At 47.6% G+C, this 18,425-nt stretch overlaps 1 protein-coding gene across 15 annotated transcripts in view; it reads right to left on the bottom strand.

Annotated features, from left to right (window-relative positions):
• Positions 1-18,425, bottom strand: part of CSMD1 (CUB and Sushi multiple domains 1) — a 1,700,362-nt gene that overhangs the window by 173,073 nt on the left and 1,508,864 nt on the right. For all 15 annotated transcript variants that reach the window (XM_072950557.1, XM_072950544.1, XM_072950543.1 and 12 more), the window contains 2 exons: positions 2,956-3,147; positions 2,372-2,498 (listed from right to left, as the gene is read on the bottom strand). In XM_072950557.1, the coding sequence (XP_072806658.1) occupies positions 2,372-2,498; positions 2,956-3,147 (319 nt within the window). The remainder of the gene's footprint in view (positions 1-2,371; positions 2,499-2,955; positions 3,148-18,425) is intronic.

Raw genomic sequence — 18,425 nt, 5'->3', positions numbered from 1 at the left:
AAAGGCAAACTCTTAAATTCTGTTATTCAAACATGCCTTATTCGTGTCCCAATAGATCCATAATTACCTAATTAATAATTTAGCCTAAGGACACAAATTCATTTTTAAATGAATTATAAAATCACAGTTTTGCATTACTCGTTTGCTTTAAGTTTCTCCTCTTGCTCTTCGTACACAGCAAGAGGATTTCTTTTGCAGGGTTAGTGGTAACAGTCTGTGCCCTGTCACTTTAACTCACTCCCAAGATGTTGATGCAATTAAACTTGAAGGAAGGCTGGTGAATTTCAGAGACTTTCATCCGACAAGAAACAGAGCGTCAAGGACGGAATAGGCAGGTCCTCTCACTCCTCATCAACCCATTTTATTTTACATAAGTTCTAAAGTTGCAGGGGGTAACTTTATGTGTGTTTAATACACTTTGCTAAGTTTGCTAGGGTGCCTTTTGTGAATAAGGACAAAACCAGCTCATGAATGATTTCATACACGCACCTGCCCCAGAAAGAGGTTTCTGTTTTGGCCTCTCACTGCCCGCCTCTTTGTGTGTTTAAAGGATCTGAGTTGCTGGGATTCCTTCGGTCTTTGGTGGACGTGACAACTCAGAGAGGGGGGAAAGGACCAGAGACACATGGTTTAAGGCTGCTGGGAGCAGGGGAGGGGGCAGGGTAGCTAGAACAGAGGTTTTAAAAAATAAACTTTGTTAGGAGATTTCAAAAGAACTACAATGAAAGAGGAGAAGTAATGAGAGGAGAAAAGGGATTGTAAGAGATATTGCTAAAGGATGTATGTTCTCTTCTTGTTCATCAAGGTCTGTAATTGAAAACAATTTAGTTTGAAATTACTCTTTCGCTTTATGTAGTGTGGTTTTGACCCAGCCTTCTGACTGGCAAATGGAGAACTTACTTTAAAAAATTAATTTTTGTTGGTTTACTTATTAATTTAAAAAATTACCATAATTTAGAACTATCAACTGAAATAGAACAATACTTTCTGCTGAAGTGCTTGCACAGGCTTCTGTGACTTTCCATGACTCTGTTCTTTGTATGTAACTGTAGACAGGAATGTGTTCTCAGTTGCCCTCAGACTCATTTTAGTGCATCATTAAGTGACCATGTGTTCCTCCCACCTCTGCTGGCAGGCAACCTGTTCTGTCGACTGATTTTCTTCCCATTAAGGGGTGGAGCATATTTCTCCAAACCTTATCTCACTGCTGAGACCTGCTTTGGCAGATGGTACAAGAGCAAACGTGAAGAAAGAAGTTTGAAAAGTTTGTCATTTCTTACTGCTGGGAACCTCCCCCTGTGATTAGTTTCCTGAAGGAACAGAACCTGGTATGGAGAGTCCTCAGCTTTTAACCAAACAGCTGAGGCCCCCACACCGGAATGAGGCCCTTCTAACCACCCTCCCCAGCCAATGAGAATGGCCCAGGAAACCCACAGAGTCATGAGCACATAAATAATCGTTTTCAGCAACAAAGTTTCAGGGACCAGCTTGTTATGCAGCAAAAGCTGAGTGATAATACTCACTTTCTTTTCATCTTCACCATAGATGGCTTAACACTGGAGTGAGAACGCGAGCCAACAAAATATTTGGCCACTTGTTTACATTTTCATCTTTCACCCAGAAGCATAAATCTAATCATGGTGACATAGGAAGGGGGGGGGCACAGCCATTCAAGGGATAACACAGCAATTAACACCAGAATGGCGAAAGATTCAACCCCTAGTAGGCCTTGAGGCTCAAGATGGTGGGAGATTTACCTTCTAGTAGATCTTGGGCTTCATTATATGCCCATTGTAATATATTAACATGGTGAATAACACGCCCACAGGCACCATGGCAGTCCCAAGGCTGGCCACAAAAGACCAACGAGTGGGAAATGGCCGACTTCCTGGGAATCCCAACGCCTTCCCCAGGGTAGTCAGACTGGTCCTTCCACTTATTAGCATATGAAGCCACCAAGCCCATAAAAACTGGCAACACAGTGCCTCCCCGCTGCCCCTTCTCTCTCCCCTCTTCAGAGACGGCCCGCACTCTGTCTGTGGAGTGTGTACCTACTTTTACTCTAATCTGAGCACCCAACCTCCACACCTCATGGCCTTTCTCTTGCCTTTTGAAACAGCCTATGCTCTATGTAGTATATATCTCTCTAAATAAATCTGCCTTTACTTGCTCTTGAATTCTTTCCTGCGCGAAGCCAAGGACCCACATTTGGCGGGGCACGTACCAGGGGCTCCACCGAGGCCTGGGACACGGCCCTCCTCATGCCCCATACCTGTTTTTCCTGCACCAATGGATAATAATAGATTGTCTCCACTAGAGGAATAAAAGGCATGCTTCTGTTCTCAGTCCCTGAGCCCGGCAGGGTGAGTACCTGATGGTCCTCCCCGGGTCCGCCTCCACGACCCAGGTACAGTGCAGGTTGTTGTCGTAGGGAGCCGGGTAACCAGGAGACAGGATGCGCCCTGACGCAGCGGCGTGGATCTGCCCGCCACATTCCGCTGCAAAAAAGGAAACCACGGGGAGTTTACCCCAGGAGTCAGAGGCTTCACTAGTGCTACTTTTAACAGTGCAAACCATCCCATCTGTGTTGTGTGCACAGGGAACAATCACAGCTGTCTGTCTGTCCCCACCACTTCCTTCCCTTCCTGGCTCGCCAGCATTATCTTGGTGGCAGGCGGGGTCCCCGTGTAATCAAAGAGAATAAAACAGTGACACACCGTGTTATAATTCTAATAACAATTCTGGGAACGTGGTCCCAGTAAAACAGTAGTAGGAAATTTGTCTTTTCTACATTAAAAAACCCACAAATCTTAGGAATACATAAAAACCCACACTGGAGAGAGAGCAGCGGAGGCCCCCCCACCCCTCCTCCGGTAAGAATGGTGTCAGAACTCCGGGCCCCCCTGCGCTCAGCCCTGCTTCTGCCAGGAAGTCGGGGCTGGCGTCCAAGCTCACCCACGCAGGAGGGCAGCGGTCTGTCCCACACCCGCCGGTCGCCGCTCAGACAGGTCAGGGTGTCCCCGCCGTGCATGGTGTAGCCCGGGTTACAGCTGTACAGGACCACCGTGTCGGTGAAGTGGCCTTCGTCCCGGATCCTATAGCCGTAGTTAGGGATTCCCGGGTCCTCACATTTCACCAGGTCAAAACCTGTGAGACAGTACGGGATAAGGAGGGGTAACAGTGTTAGCCATACAGAAGGATGAAGCCGGCCAGCCTGTCGCATGTTCCCCGAAAGGCGGCTGGAAGAGCAGACCGTGAATTTACAAAGGGGGAAATGCGTGTGGTCTGGATCTGGTTTGCCTGCTGACCGCTGCTGCTTCTGGGGGTGTGAGCACTTCCTCTGTCCCTCTCTACTGATATTCCTACAAGGAGAATCTTCTTTCCAAAGAGTTGCAGCCAGCACTCTGGGGTCTGCAGTGAGCCTCCTGTAAGCCTCCCCTGTCACCACGTCCCTCCTTGTCACACTCAGGACCTTCCAGGAGGAGGGGCCACCCCTGCCTGCCGCCAGGTGCTTTTCAGAGTCTATTCTGCCAGCTCCCCACCTCCAAGCTGACATCTGCCAAAACTCCCAGATCTCAAGCTCCGCAGGAAACTCAGCCCTCCTGCCCCGTACTCCCACCCGCCGTGCTCCTGCGGGCCAGGCTTAGGGGCTCGGGAGTGCTCCTGCACAGCGGAAACTCCCGGAGTGAAGCATCATCGTGACTTCACCGAGCTAAGCTTGGAGACTCAAAGATGATGGAAATGAAGCCTCAGCTTCTGTGGTTGACGTGAGGCAACGATTCAGGGCCACCCCTGAAGTGCATCTCTCCTCACATCGTGACGCAAATCTCGACCATTTAAAAAGGGGGAGCTGGCAACTTGAGGGGCCACATGGGTTATTTCTATCTCCACCTAACTTAGACTTCTTCCTTTTCACAAAAACGGATAAAAATTAAAGAAAAAAAAGTGTGATTTTTGTTAAGCCTGCCTGTCATTTTGCATTCTGAATGCTTTCAACTGAGGAGAATACATCCTTAAACTCACAATGTCACTTTACCCTGGTCATCTCCACATAAGCAAGACCGAGTCCTGCAGGTTGGGACCGGGGGGTGGGGGGGGAAAGACTGCTCATCTGGTAATTCACATGCAGTTGCCAAGAAAAGTTTCCTTCTTTCAGATGTCCTTGTGTAAGGCGTCCGTCTTCACCAACCACGCCTTTACAGCAGTAACTCTGTTCATCTATTTAAGAGACACGAATCACTGTAATGTAAGACGCCTAAGGAGAGAGCACAGCAGGATGCCAGCTCCAGGGCAAAACCAAGGGGCAGTTTCGAAGTCCCCACGAAGGGGAAGCTGGAATGAAGGGAGAGGTCCCGGTCACACACGGCTTCAGGGCCCGCGCAAACACCTGACAGCTCTGGTCTGGTCCCAGCACAGCTGGGAAAGGAAGCCATTAAGCCCTGAGCTCGCTTACACAGCCGTCGTCGCTCACGTGTGGTAAAAGGCCTGCGGGGGCTTCGGCCCTGGCCTCTCCCTCCAAAGGAGGAAGAAAGGAGAGTCTCTCCTGCTGTTGTGTCCGTGGTGCTGGGCTCGGAGGAGACAGCACCTGAGCAGCGCCCTGGAAAGCACGGCTGCACAGGGTAACAGGAACAGGAGACAGCCCCCGGCTGGAGCGGAGTGACCGGCTGGGAGGCGACGGCCAGAGTAGGGCTCAGCTAATAATAGTAACAACAGTGATCAACCTCCAGAGCGTTTCAGCATCTCGAAGTCACAGCAGCTACCTGAGTGTCAAAGGCCTGTGGAACGTGAAGCTGGAAATACGCAGGAGACAAAATCCAGGTCTAAAAGTTGTAAGTGAAAAGAGTCAGACATCCAGCCCTTTTGTCTGCACCCCTGTGACAAGGAACCTGGGGACATGGGACCTGCAGGACAGCGGCCAGCCTCAAACGCTGGTGGGGCCACGCGGGTCCCACCAGCGCAGCACGGGGCCCGTGCTGGCAGGCCCAGGGCACAGCTGCCACCTGTTGTCCTGCTGGAATTCACACCCCCCGTGACCCAGCCTTCTGATTTTTCAAGGAGCACCAGGAATCTGGATTTCTTAAGTTTATAAAATGCTTGTTGAATGAGTAAGTATTTTGAAAGTAGATGTTTAAAATCCAGGATTAGACTGTGAAAGCTAGATGTAAATAACTTTGAAAGAATTGGGCGATTTATCAGTTTTGGGTGAAGGCTGAGACTTGAAATTCAGAAAAGTCACCATGATTCCGTCTAATGATTTAAGACTGAGCTTTGAAACACACAGATCTTCTCAGGATGATTAAGGGCCGGACAAAGAAACAGTCCGGCTGACTTGTCCGAGACCTTTCCTTCTGACAGTAAATTATGTCCTGGTTACACGGAAGAGTTCTGTTATGAGAGATGGTCCTCGCTGGAGATTGATGCCTGTGTGGATAAAGCACCAACATCGATCTTCCTGGGGACATACGTGCTGTCTCATCAGCTCACAGCCATCGACTCTGCAGACAGACACCGCAGGGATGCCCTCTGTGTTCAGAGAGCACGGCTTCAAAGTCTTCAACCAACTAAGCTGTCAAAGGCCTAAAGCCCTCTAATTTGTTTATATTAAAATTAGCTTGAAGAAACGTTTTCCTCTGCCCCCAAAACTTGCATTAAAACCTTTTTGGACAAAGGTAGGAAGAAACATTAAAAAACAAACAAGCAAACAGAATGTACCAATAAAAGTGTCTACTAAACTTTACTTGGGTTGAATTATTGGAGAAATATCTGCTTTACTGATTTTTCTACCACTCGATCCTGGAAGATTTTTTTTTTTAAACCACGTCCTGCCACGCAGAGAAGTTGAGCCGAGCTACTTACAACAGGGCGGCTCCTCTATCCTCCACCAGCTTCCCTGCTTTGCTTACGACGCCTTCCGGGCTTTGCAGAAGGTCAGGTGAGTCCTTGAGGGTTTCCACCCTTGACCCCTAAGTGCCTGAGTCTTCTAGGCCAACCTGATGCCCCGACATGAAAATATTCCTCTTCTCTGTCGGAAAGTTGAAAAGTATTTGCTTAACATTTTTATCATTTTGATATTCTCAAGTTCAGTTTTCCCATTTGAACTCAGTGAAGACAGCTTTGCTCAAAGCTTCTCACAAGATTTAATAATTCACGCAAAGTCACAGGCAGAATTATAGACATTTCTTCCTAGAAAAGGAATTCAATGAGCACTCTGAAAGGACTAGAAGAGACCTGCAGAAACCCCGAATTTCTGTTTCTTGTTGCCTGTGCTGTGAACCAGTTTGACTCTTGGATTCGTAGTCCATCCACACGCACTGGGTACATTACCCACTCTGACGCCTCTCTCTCTGCAAACTGAACGAGACTCATCTCGGCTGAGCTCTGTTTGCTACGGGGTTAGGGCGTCATGTTGTCATCGTCTCTTGGAAATGTCAGCACTGCTTTTAAACACTGGTGAAATAAGTTGAATTGACGCATGATAGCGGAATTCTTCAATGACACTACAAAGTTCTGTGATGTTGATTATCTGTCTGTTTCAGGGAAAAGATTTTTCTGTGGCTTATTTTAAAAAGTATCTAGAAGTATTTTCTTAGATTTATATTTAGATCTAAAAGATAGTTCTCCATTCTGATTTGAATCTAAAAGACTTCAGAATGATCACTCTTAAGGTGCTCAAGAGTGATGACTTTAAAACTACAGAGAAGGTACCCTTTTCTGCCTTACAGCCACTAGTCTGCAATAAGTCGGTGTACAAATACTGCTTCTCTGCACTTATTTTATGCTGCAGAACCTTTAAAATGACTGAATCAAGCTATTTGTGTCAAAACATTACCTATTATGAGTTGCAATTCTTGTCTGAATCTATTTGGTAACTCTAATTCTTTCTGTTTTCCAGTGATTTCTTTCTAAGTCACAAAAGCTGAAAAGATGCTTTGAACAAAATGTTCCAGTCAAAACAAGCTCCAGACATCAGGCTGACGATTACTTCTCCGTCTCCTCTGTAGTAATTACCCAGCCTTCATGTTTTTAAGAGTTAAATCCTGTATCTCTTCAAAGTCTAACAAAGTGTCAGTGCTATTCGTTCTTATCTTCCAAATCAAGCACTTCTGTTTGAAAAGAAGCTGCTGTGGATTTAACCCATTTCATATACCCAGGGTGAAACCTGAAGGTCCCAGCCACGTGCGTTTCTTCAGCCTCCATCCAGATGACTCTTGAGAAAGTACCTGCACGTTCTGGTGAGCTCTGAGCTCATGGTTGATGAAGAACCTCCGACATCTTCTCCTCGTAACGACGGATAAAGCCACACGTGTTTACAGAAACCTCTTACCTTATAACTTTACCTAAGACTTACTTCAGTCTGAATAGCGTGCTTTTAAAGTAATGTAAAGTGGCCGTGTGCCAAAGCAACCACTCCCCAGCACCACTGAGAGGAGAACTCTGCTGGACAGTTGAAGTCCCTCTCTCATCACCTCCCTGAATTCACAGTCATCTAGAAGGAAGCGTGGCTCAGGAGGACACTGCTTAGGCTAATTTTTGTGGTTCACCTGAGAAGTAAAGTGCATTAACAATGAATTTCCCAAAATATTCGACTGACTCATGTTTTTAAACACAACTTTCATGACTCAAAAATGAAGTTCTAGGTGTGTGGGGGGGTGTGTGCATGTTTCATTTTTAAATTACTATCTGTTAAGTTGTGCATCTAAGTTGTGTGTTTAGCTATGGCTGTTACTGGTTTCAAATTGATGCTGTGGTCAACTACCTTCTTTTCATTTAATGCACTTTCTGTCCGCATGTGCTAAGTCTCATTATTGCTGCTTTTGTTCTGTGACTACATGAGCAGCCCCCACGGAAAGATGCTCTGAAGCCCCCACGTAGCACTACCCACCAGGACGGGAACCTTAAGAGAGCTCAGAGCTTCCCAGCTCCTGAGTAAGGAAAAAAAAAAACCTGTAAAAGTCCAGAATGAATATTGGATAACCAAAGAAATCATTGATTTTTCTGGAACCATGTTGGTTTCTACCCAACATGTCAGTGAGCTATCATAAAGCAAGGTAGTCATGACTAAGAATTCCAGGAGACAATCTTGAAACGTTGTATAATTCTGAATATTATAAAACTCCCAAGCAAACCTTTCATGCTGAGCACCCTCTGACCTGGGGCAGAGCCACCCAGTGACCCTGACTGCTCCCCCAGCAGGAGTTCTTCCAGCTGGGCTCCCTGCTCCCCAGCACCGCACACCCATGTGTCTATGTCGAGGGCGTTTAACGCTGAGGGTTTGCACCCGCAAGGACATGGACGGATGACGGCGTTTCACTCTGAATTGGTTCTTAAACACGTCCGATGGTGGATGCTGTTCTAACTGTCACACTGAGGGAAGAACTTACAGTCAGTGCATTGTCTAAATTTTCAAACATATTTACTGTCCCTTCTGAGCCAAGTGGTACAGGACTCCTTATCTTCCACAGTCTAATTACCCAGATAAGAAAACAAATATTTTAAAAACAGCATGATAAATGCTACAGTGGGGTTCCTGTGAAGGTTGAGAGAGGCCCACAAGGAGGCAGGAGGGTTGGGATAAGAGCTGGGCTGGCCCAGGAGGACAGGGCATCGGTGGCGATAACACCAGACGGAGAGACTCCAGATAAAGGCTCCACAGACGCGTGGGAGTTTGGCAGAAGGCAGCGCGTCCTGGGTGCGCAGGGCAGTTTCCGGGAGCGTCTGCACCTGCTGAAGCTTCATTCAAGCGTGCGGAGGTGCAGGGGGATAGGCTGAAGCGCGTGTGGTTACGGGCAAGGCTGGGAAGGGCTGGATGGGAGCCCGGGGAGCTGGGACCGACTCAGCATGTCCCGGGGCCAGGAGCAAAGGCGTCAGCCCCGGCAGTGACCAAGTGCATGTGTGTCTCAGAGGGACAGTCAGCGGCAACGTGCAGTTTGGGCTGGAGTGAGAGACACGGCAGGAAAACCGGGAAGACGTTTATTTAGTGATGAAAGCTAGGTTGCGGCAGGGGATGCGTGGCAGTGGATGAAATAAGATTACGTGTGTGCAGACACTGCATCAGGCAAACGGAGCTCGAGAGACGCATGGAAGCAGAGAGACGGTCTGTGACGCGAGCGGAGGAAGGAGAAGGAACGAGCTCGTATCAGAGACGTGAGGCAGGGAACGAAGCAGCAGCATCACCGCCTCGTGACACCAGCGCCACCGTGTCACAGCGCCCGTGCACTAATCCCGGAAAACAGGGCAACCCTTGTCAGCAACGTCTCCTATGACACGGCTAAACACAGGCACGTTTTGCAGCAGTTCGGGACGAGAACAGCACCGGGCCTTAGAGAGAGCTCACTGTGCAGCAGAGAAATCAGGCCAAGTGACAAACAGCAGCAGACTGCGGTGAGCCGCCAAGCGTGAGGAGCACGGAACACCGTCCACGTCACAGTCGTGGCAAGAGTACGTTTCTAGTCTCCGCTCCTCTGGGTCCTGTTTTCTATCAGCTTTTCTATTTTTCTTAATTGTACCTGTTTCCCTATATCCACTTCTTTTTATATCGGAGGTGAAGAGCAGGCCATGTGCAGAACTTGCTGACAGGAACGTCTGTGGCGCTCTGTAAGTGCGGCTCCTTCCGTCCTACAGAACGAGCCACAACTTGTCCCGTGAATGTCAGCGCTTGTCCGACATGACTCCTCTGTATGTTCAGACTTTCCATGTCTTCTATACCTTTCAGTTTTAAGCAAAAATGCTGACATAAAAACTGTTACTCTGATTGTAAATCTAAGCTGTTAATACTGTTCTCTTAAAATGTATTTTTCATCATGGTTTCTACCTGACAATGAAGGTAGTAAATTATACAGAGCAGCTCAGTCTAGTGGTGTTTCACTTTAATTGATGAAATATATTTAAAAGTATAATTTCCTAATTTTTAGCCCACTAGATTAGCGGGAGAATGTGAGGAAAAACAGAGGTCATTTTGATCACCTGGTTGCGAACATAAATTTGGAACATCTTGTCCTCTTACCTACAACATTCATTCGTTAATTAAATCACTCTGTTGACATGTGTTCCTGAAGTGCCTACTGCGCGTCAGATGACCTGCTAGGTGTTGAAGATTTAAAAAAAAAAGAATTCACCTCAGTCTCAGCCCTCCAGGAGCTCACATCTGCACAGGATGGGAGAGGGCCCAACAGCCAACCCCTGCGTCACAGAGGGACACTGTTTGTGGACCAGACTCGCACCCTCCTCAAGCCCTGAGCACCTGGCTCATCTCAGTGCAGGCGCAGCCCCGCCTCCAGGGCTCAGCTCCGGCGGAAGCGCTGCCACGGCCTCGGCGAGCACTCCAGCAGAACGGAGGACGAGCACCGCCGCCTGGGTGCGGGCGGGACAGCGGGCGAGCTGGAGTCTCCCGTCCTCCTCGGGGGTTCTGTGGAAGGAGGAGGCCAGTACAGGCAGCCCATTCACAGGCAGCCACCAGCACGACATATGGCTGCTTCTAAATGAGCCACCTGTGCTCTCCAGGGAGGCTGGGCCCGCGGACAAGACGTCACGCTCGGTGGTGGACGCTTCCTTCCGTTTCACACACACTCACACGGACGTGCAAATCCCACTTATACAAAGGGATGCCCAGAGCTCAACAAAATGAGTCGGGCCAGCATACATCACACTTAATCACATAGGGCCCAATTCAATTACCGTCAGAGCACAGCGCAAGACAGTGGCAGCTTCTTCTCTTTCCTTCATGCCGCATACTTGAAGAAGTAACTTCCTGACTCCATGTTGTGGAGATTTTTAAAACAAACAGTCAAAGATTTATGAGAACGCTTTGAGCTCGTCCTAATCACTCTCTATCAACACAAGGGGTTACCAACAAGACTTGGATTTGTTGCTGCCATTGTTATTCATATGTTGTTAGTTTTATTATTCTACAACAAATAAATGCAAAGCAATGGTCAAACCACATGGCAGAAGGTTGCACCTCGAGCCACGCAGGGAGGTCAGCAATTCCTGAGACATGACAGCCAGGACCAGACCGCGCTGGCCTCTCACAGCATCAGGGGGTGAGGGCTGGTCCTCACTGGCCACAGCGCATCCTCTCAAAGAATTTCCATGGGAGGGGCTGCCATCCACCAGCCCCACTGAGACTGGAGGCGCCCGGTATGCTCACCCAGCTTGCTCCTGCGAGGTTGGTAACGCAAGCCGCCCAACTTCAGAACCCACTCTGGAACAGGCCCAGCCCCAGGCTGAAAGAGAATGTTCACTGGTCCAAGCTCCTGCACGGGTCTGGGATGTTTCACACCCACTACACATCACGGAGAGTCAGCAGCAAAGCCCAGAAGTAAAGCCGAGCCAGCTGAGTACGCAGCCAAAGAGGCCTGCACAGAACGGAGACCATGCACGCACTCGCTTCCCAAGCCGGCGCGCTCTTACCTCCCCGCTCATTGCAGACGCCCCCACCCTGCACCCCCCACCCCCGACACCTGCAGGTGATCTCTGACTCCCCCCACCCACACCTGCAGATGATTAATCTCTGATCCCGGCTTTCCGTTGCTCCCAACCACTCACCGAGGTCTTGCAAAATCTCCCTCGCACCCTCGCAAATGTGCCCACTCTCTTCTGACCTTAACTTGCTGGAGCATGTCTCCCTCACCTCGTGCCTAGAGCTCCCTGGTTGTCTGAGAGCTGTCCTGGGAGGATGGCCTACGAGACCCAGGAAGCGCTCCTCTGGGCAGCACCGTGTCCGGTCCTGGTGCCCACCACTCCCCAGCGTCCAGGCAAATGGCTTGATTGCGCCTCCATGCTGCTCACCCTCCAAACCACGCCTGCCCTTGAGGGTCAGTTCGGAGCACTCCAGCTGCTCCTCCTGAGCCTCTCTTCCCCCCTGGACTGGCTATGGATCTTACAGTCACTATGCAGAATTAGATTACACGACATCCAGTAAGCAAATTCTAACCTCATTTGCGTCTGCAGTCTATGAGTCTACGTTACATATTGGAGCAAGATTACATTCCTGCTACTAAATGCCAAGGGCTGTCAAGACCCCATCACTCAGAAATAAAGCCTACTTCCCTCCCAGTGCAAACCTCCCTGCCCCCGTCTCCAGCTCGCTCAGTAAGTCACTGTGTCCAGAAGCTCTGGCACCGGCCTCGCGCCCCTCACCCTGGAGGCTCACCCACCCAGCTGTCAAGGGCGTTAAAGGGTAAACTTTCTCAGAATCATCGTAGGAAAACTCCCACATCCCTTTCAACAAACTACCCTTTGATTTTTTTTCATAGAATTTCAGAACTAGAGTGTCCAAAAACAACTACTTATTTGCAAAAGAAAAATCTGGTCTGTGATGTGACGATCTCCGCGTGTTCTCACAGCTGCTCAGCGGTGTCAAGTGTACCATCCCCGAGTCTTTGCAAATTTCAAACCAAATATTCCAGATGCCTTAATGCATTTTCATATCCCCCAGCCTAACTGCCCAGCACTGGCATTTAACAGACATAACTGTTGTCATGTCAGAGTTGTCCGGAATGTTTACTCAGCAGAGCAACAACAACAAACCCTCTCTGATGATGAGGCAGAAATCCGAACAGCCTTCATATGTCCTCGTGTCAGACTTCATGAAGTGGAGAAAAACAGTGATTTTTAATATGAACAGATTCATGCCTTTTATCCTGCTACAGCATCATTAAGAATGCCACAACACATGCAAGAAAAATCAGAATCAGACATAAAGTGGCCTGTAATCTATCACCCAGCACGTCCTTTTTGACAAGACATGTAAGTCTCTGAGATTCCTATTTTCCCAACAATGACCCTTTGCAAAAACAATGTAACTATGACTTTGACTAATGCAGTAATTATTGCTTTTTATTTCCCCTAAAAACGAATGGAAAAAATTCTGTCATCACTCTTCCCATAAAAACGTTTAGATTTTACAGCATTTGGTGATGTCATCTGTCAGCTGTCATTTTATTTCACACTCAAGTCATATGCTTTTAGTTCAATTCTGTAATCAAATCATTTATGTCACTCCTCTCTGCGTCCTTTTGTCTTTCTCAAAGAACTGGTGACCAACAATGTACTTAATTCTGGGAGAACAGATAGCAGTGTATCAACTATCAAATCATCACAAAATGTAAGGGATCATGAATTACAAAATGAAATCCACAAAACTAAGCCTCATGGAAAATTATGCAAAGCTATGGAGAAGCTGCTCCCAGCCCCACCGGCACGCGATGGCTCCCACGGGGTTCGGAGGACCTCGGTGTGGGCCACCAGGGTGACCCGAGGTCCTAACTAGGCAATTCTCACATGGACACAGGAGTGAACCATGTCCCAGTTTCAATGGAATTTTAAAGAGAACACTGTGAATGCTTATATGTTCGTCTTTGGGGAGCTATATGTGGTTCGAAGGGAGCAAGAGAGTAAAACATCCAGTTAGAAGGCCAGAGACCCGGACTATCTGCCCGTCTGCACCTCTCCTCTGCCTCCGACACTGGGCACATCAATAAAGCATCGCCTGTGTCATCTTCTCCTCTTAATGGTCATGATAATAACATGGACGGAGACGCGTGCCCTGGGTTTACAGCAGCCTCGCCGCGGGGCCGGCAGAGGCAGGGGTGCCTCAGCTTCAGGGTGAAGCCAAGACTTACCCTCAAGTCTCCCTTCTCAAAAACGCCACCAAGTTTGGCCCCAAGTATTCTCTTAATCACGTTTTACAGGAATTAAACATTTATCCTCATGTCTATCTAAAAGTGTCTCCGTAACAATGAAAGTTCCTACCGCAAACCATGAACTGTTTGCCTGGACCGGGGGCAGGGGACTGGCTCTTTATATGGCCCTCCCTGAGACGTCTTCCCTCGGTATAAAGTGCCCATCCTGCTTTACAATAAATAGAGCTATTTCCCAGGACTTTCTAGCAGTCTGTCTCTCCTCTCTCTCTCTATTGTGTCTGAATTACCTGGGCTGCCTTTTCCACTGTGGTATTTCTACTGAAAGCCATTCAATTTTGAAAAGTGTATCACACACAATGTGATGCTATAGAGGTTCTTTTCTTGTAAGAGAAGAGCAAAAATGCCATTTTCAGAATTTTTACAAGAAGGTGTCAGCTTATAAAAAAGGTATGGAGATGGCCTGTTACTTTGACGGGAGAGGTTCCCGTTGATGCAGTCACGTGAGTGCATAGTCGCATCACCGCCATCGCTGTTTTCTCTCTTTATAACACTACCCTTTTCATAGCACAGTAAATTCTGAGTATACAGTTTAATTTCACTTAATGTGCACATTTAAAAATTTTTTCAGTTTAAAGCATATTAAAAATTAGCTTTATTTTCCTTCACAGGTGAGAGATGCTATGTTGTACTTGATAAAGAATTCATGGGGGGAGCGTTTCATTGACAACCCCCGAACTAAAATAAATCTAACCTAGGGATACTAAAGTTAGAAGTGCCCGAGTCATCCTTCCGGGGAACAGGTGACTTCACAAAATAACTGCCTATTACTTCATAACACCTTTATAAAATTACCTACTAGCCAACTGTGGAAAGCCAAGTAACACTAACCATATTTTCCTGAACTTAAGAACAATTTCTTGGTCCACGAGCCTTTATTTACAAACTTCTCACCAACACTACTGCGTCACAGGAAAAGACCCCAAAGCAGCCAGGTACATTTGCCACAATTTTAATCTTCAGGAAAATGAAATAAAAATCTGTTGTGTGGAATCACGTGCAAGGTGGTTTTCTCTTGACCCCCTTTCACGCTTCCTCCTGATTTGCAGCACAACGGTGAAAAAGCGTTAGAACTTCCGCTGACCAAGCACTGCTTTGACGTGATTTTTCAGAACATAACTGCACCAGAAAGAATGGCATGTGATAAACGCTACTCTTTGATCAATATGATTGTACTTGAAAGACGCAAGACTTACACATACTACAATCAAGAAAGTTTGAGAAATGTGTGACTGTCTTTGTTATTTATAAAACTGGATTTAAGAACTTGCATTTAGAACTGCCCCTTTGCTTGAGAAGAATTTCCAAAATCTTGTTGCAATCAATGTATGACTAAAACATTATGCTGTACAGCAGAAATGGATACAATATTGTAAGCTGACTGTACTTAAATTAAAAAATCAGCTGTGAAATGAACACATCACTGTGCACTTAAATCTCATTCCTTGTCGGGGAGGCACTGGTGTGAGAAGAACCGTCAGAAACAGGCCGATCGCAGCACACACACAGAAGTATGTACGTGAGGCGATGGTGGTGTTAAGCGAACGTGAGTGTGGCAAGCGTTTTGCAATTAACACGTGTATGAAGTCATCACGTTGCACACCTATTATATGCCAACTACATCTCAGTAAAGCCGTAAAAAACCCAAAGAAATAGGGTGACTCCCGACGGAACTGGGTGGGGATGGGCAGGAGGAGGGACGCCCCAAGTTGCATCAGCCTGCTTAGGACGCCAGCCCTTCCCCAGGGAGTCAGCTCCTGTTTTCAACCCATGATCTCAAGCACTTCACACTCCCGCTTCGGACTCCCCTGCTCTTTATCAGGGCCAAGGCATGTTTCCAGTGACTGGCTGCTCACTTGTCTGTGCGCGCCTCGCGCCTGCCGCACTTCTGACTCGCCGTGGAGCGCAAAGGTGACGGTGCTTAGTACTTCATTACTGGCCTTGAGAGTGTGTTCACACCCAGGGCCACGCTCTCATTTATAAAGTGCGTGGATGTTGGGGTCATTTCAATTCTATCAGCATGTTAATGAGATGGAGATGACAGCCGCGTACATTTGTGGCTCTGGGCTCCGGTTTCCTCCTCCACAGAATATGCTGTAGATTGTTTGGAATCAGGGCTGGTGCCAAATCACTCACCTCGGCCTCATCAACTTCAGAAAACAGTGAACAAGGGCGAGGGGCCAAGGGGCGCGGGCAGAGGGGCCGGCCGGGCGCCTTTTCCCAGGTCCCCGTTGCAGGGGGACTCTGAGGCTTTTCTCTAGGGTTCTTAAACAGATAACTCAGGGTCGGGAGCAGGGAGCAATTTTAGGGGCCGAAAACGGAAATTAACCAGCCACAAGAGATCAGCCGTGGGGAAGGACAGGAACCACCACGAACGCCCCTGCTTCCCTGTCTCCAAACCGAACACGGTCACCTGCAAGTTAGCCCGTCCAGGGGCGGGGTGGGTCTCACTTCCAGGCTGTGTGGTCCGCTCCTGCCCAGAGCTGCCTGGGGCAGTGGTGGGGCTGGGCTCTGAGGGCACTGACTTTCTCGAATAAGGACGTTTTTCTCCCTTCTCTTTAAAAAATAATAGTCACAAAGGGGCCACGTAGACCACCAGTAGCAGCTCTGTCCTGCTGGTCTGCCTGCTCACCTCCAGCCTCTTCAGTTTCTTGGAAAGGTTCTTCCTTGTCTGCCCCACAAGCCTCTTTTCCTCCAGCGTTTTGGAGAAGTCCCTGACATGGACTCCCTGCGCTATAGTCTATGTTGTAAAACTTCGAAACAAACAAACAAAAAAAAACGAGGCTTGCAACAGCCAGCGGGGTGAGGTGCCCCAGGAGAGCCGGCAGGCTGCGTCTTAAAGGACGGCTTTGCAGGATCAGACGCCTGTTTCTGTACCACAGACTGACTCATCACCTGGAGGGCTCCTGTGGCTCATACACAACATCAGGATGTCAAGCCCCTAATTTAAAATGATAAATGGAGTCAGTCCATGTACCAGAACCCCTATGTCGACACAAAGAAATCACTCTGTTTCTACTGGGAGAGCCATGCTGACACTCCAGTTACACTGAGAACACTGTCTGGTACCCACAGAATCAGAGCCAGGGAGACGGGTTACATGAAGCCAGAAGACCTAAAGGGAGGTCGGCCGAGTTAATTCACCTCCACGATAGCACTGGCTTCCCAGTGGGACGGGAGTCCCACATCTACTGCTCGGGCCTCTTTGCCAAACACACCTTGGATGGGCACCAAAACTTCCATTTTTAAGGTCTGTCTATCTGTTCTTCTGTGACTCCTGACTAACCCCCACCACCCTCCCAAGGGATCCCTGCTTCTACTTTTCTTTTTCAAGGCAGATGGCGTATTCAACCCAACTACTCCATACATGTAAGTAAAAGTGACTACGTATTTCTTCTCTGCCCCATTATGTGTTACTGCAAAAGTCACAAGTGTTTTTTCTCCTTTATTCTCTGCGCATTTGTGGGTGACAAGGGCACAGAGCCACTGGGATTGTCATCATCCTCGAAGAAATGGCATTTACACCATCGTCTGTTTGTCATCTTCTCAACCTCAGACCTCCATGTAATTTCTTTCCTCCAACACTGCTTGTGGCTCTGCCTTCACGGCAACCAGTACTGAGACCAGCCTTCAAGGTTTCCATAATCAGGTCCCCACAGCTCATTTCCTTTTCCTTTTTCTCCTCATCATGCACTTTCTGTTCTATCTGGATGTTCATACTTGTTACCTCACGAGCTCAAAGATCATAGTCAACGCTCCACATCTTTACTCAAACCTTCCTCTCCCTTGATGCGGCCACTGTGGAAAACAGTATGGAGATTCCTCAAAAGACTAGGAATAGACTTACTGTATGACCCAGGAATACTGCTCCTGGGCATATATCCAGAAGGAATCCTACTTCAAAAAGACTCCTGCACCCCAATGTTCATAGCAGCATCATTTACAACAGCCAAGACATGGAAAGAGCCTAGATGTCCATCGACAGACGACTGGATAAAGAAGATGTGGCATATTTATACAATGGAATACTATTCAACCATAAAAATGACAACATAATGCCATTTGCAGCAACATGGATATCCCTGGAGAATGTCATGCTATGTGAAGTAAGTCAGAAAGAGAAAGGAAAATACCATATGAGATTGCTCATATGTGAACTCTAAAAAAAAAAAAAGAAGAAGAAGACAACTGAACTTAAATATAAAACAGAAACAGACTCATAGACATAGAATACAAACTTGTGGTTGCCAGGGGGGAGAGGGATGGGAAGGGACAGACTGGGAGCTCAAAATTTGCAGATACTGACAGGCATATGCAGAATAGATAAACAAAATTATACTGTCTAGCACAGGGAACTATATACAAGATCTTGTGGTAGCTCACAGCAAAAAAAATGTGACAATGAATACATACGTGTTCACGTGTAACTGAAAAACTGTGCCCTACACTGGAAATTGACACAACATTGTAAACTCACTATAACTCAATAAAATAAAGGTTTAAAAAATTGTTGCTTAAAAAAAACAAACAACTCCCCCCCAAAACCTGTCCCCTCCCATGCAAATCTAGGTCATCCCAATTAACTTAATAAGAGACTATGCAGGTGATACAAAGTGGATCAAGTTAAGAGTCCTCCTCTTGAGAATCTCACACTCCAACGAAAGATGCAGAGACAAGATGTAAGGAGTCTGGAGGATGCAGAGGAAGCAAGTGGTTCTTCTGCTC

This window comes from Vicugna pacos, chromosome 26, assembly GCF_048564905.1.
Source record: "Vicugna pacos chromosome 26, VicPac4, whole genome shotgun sequence".
NCBI lineage: Eukaryota > Metazoa > Chordata > Mammalia > Artiodactyla > Camelidae > Vicugna > Vicugna pacos.
Note: the sequence above shows the minus strand (reverse complement) of the source record. Positions and strands in the feature narration are given on the sequence as shown.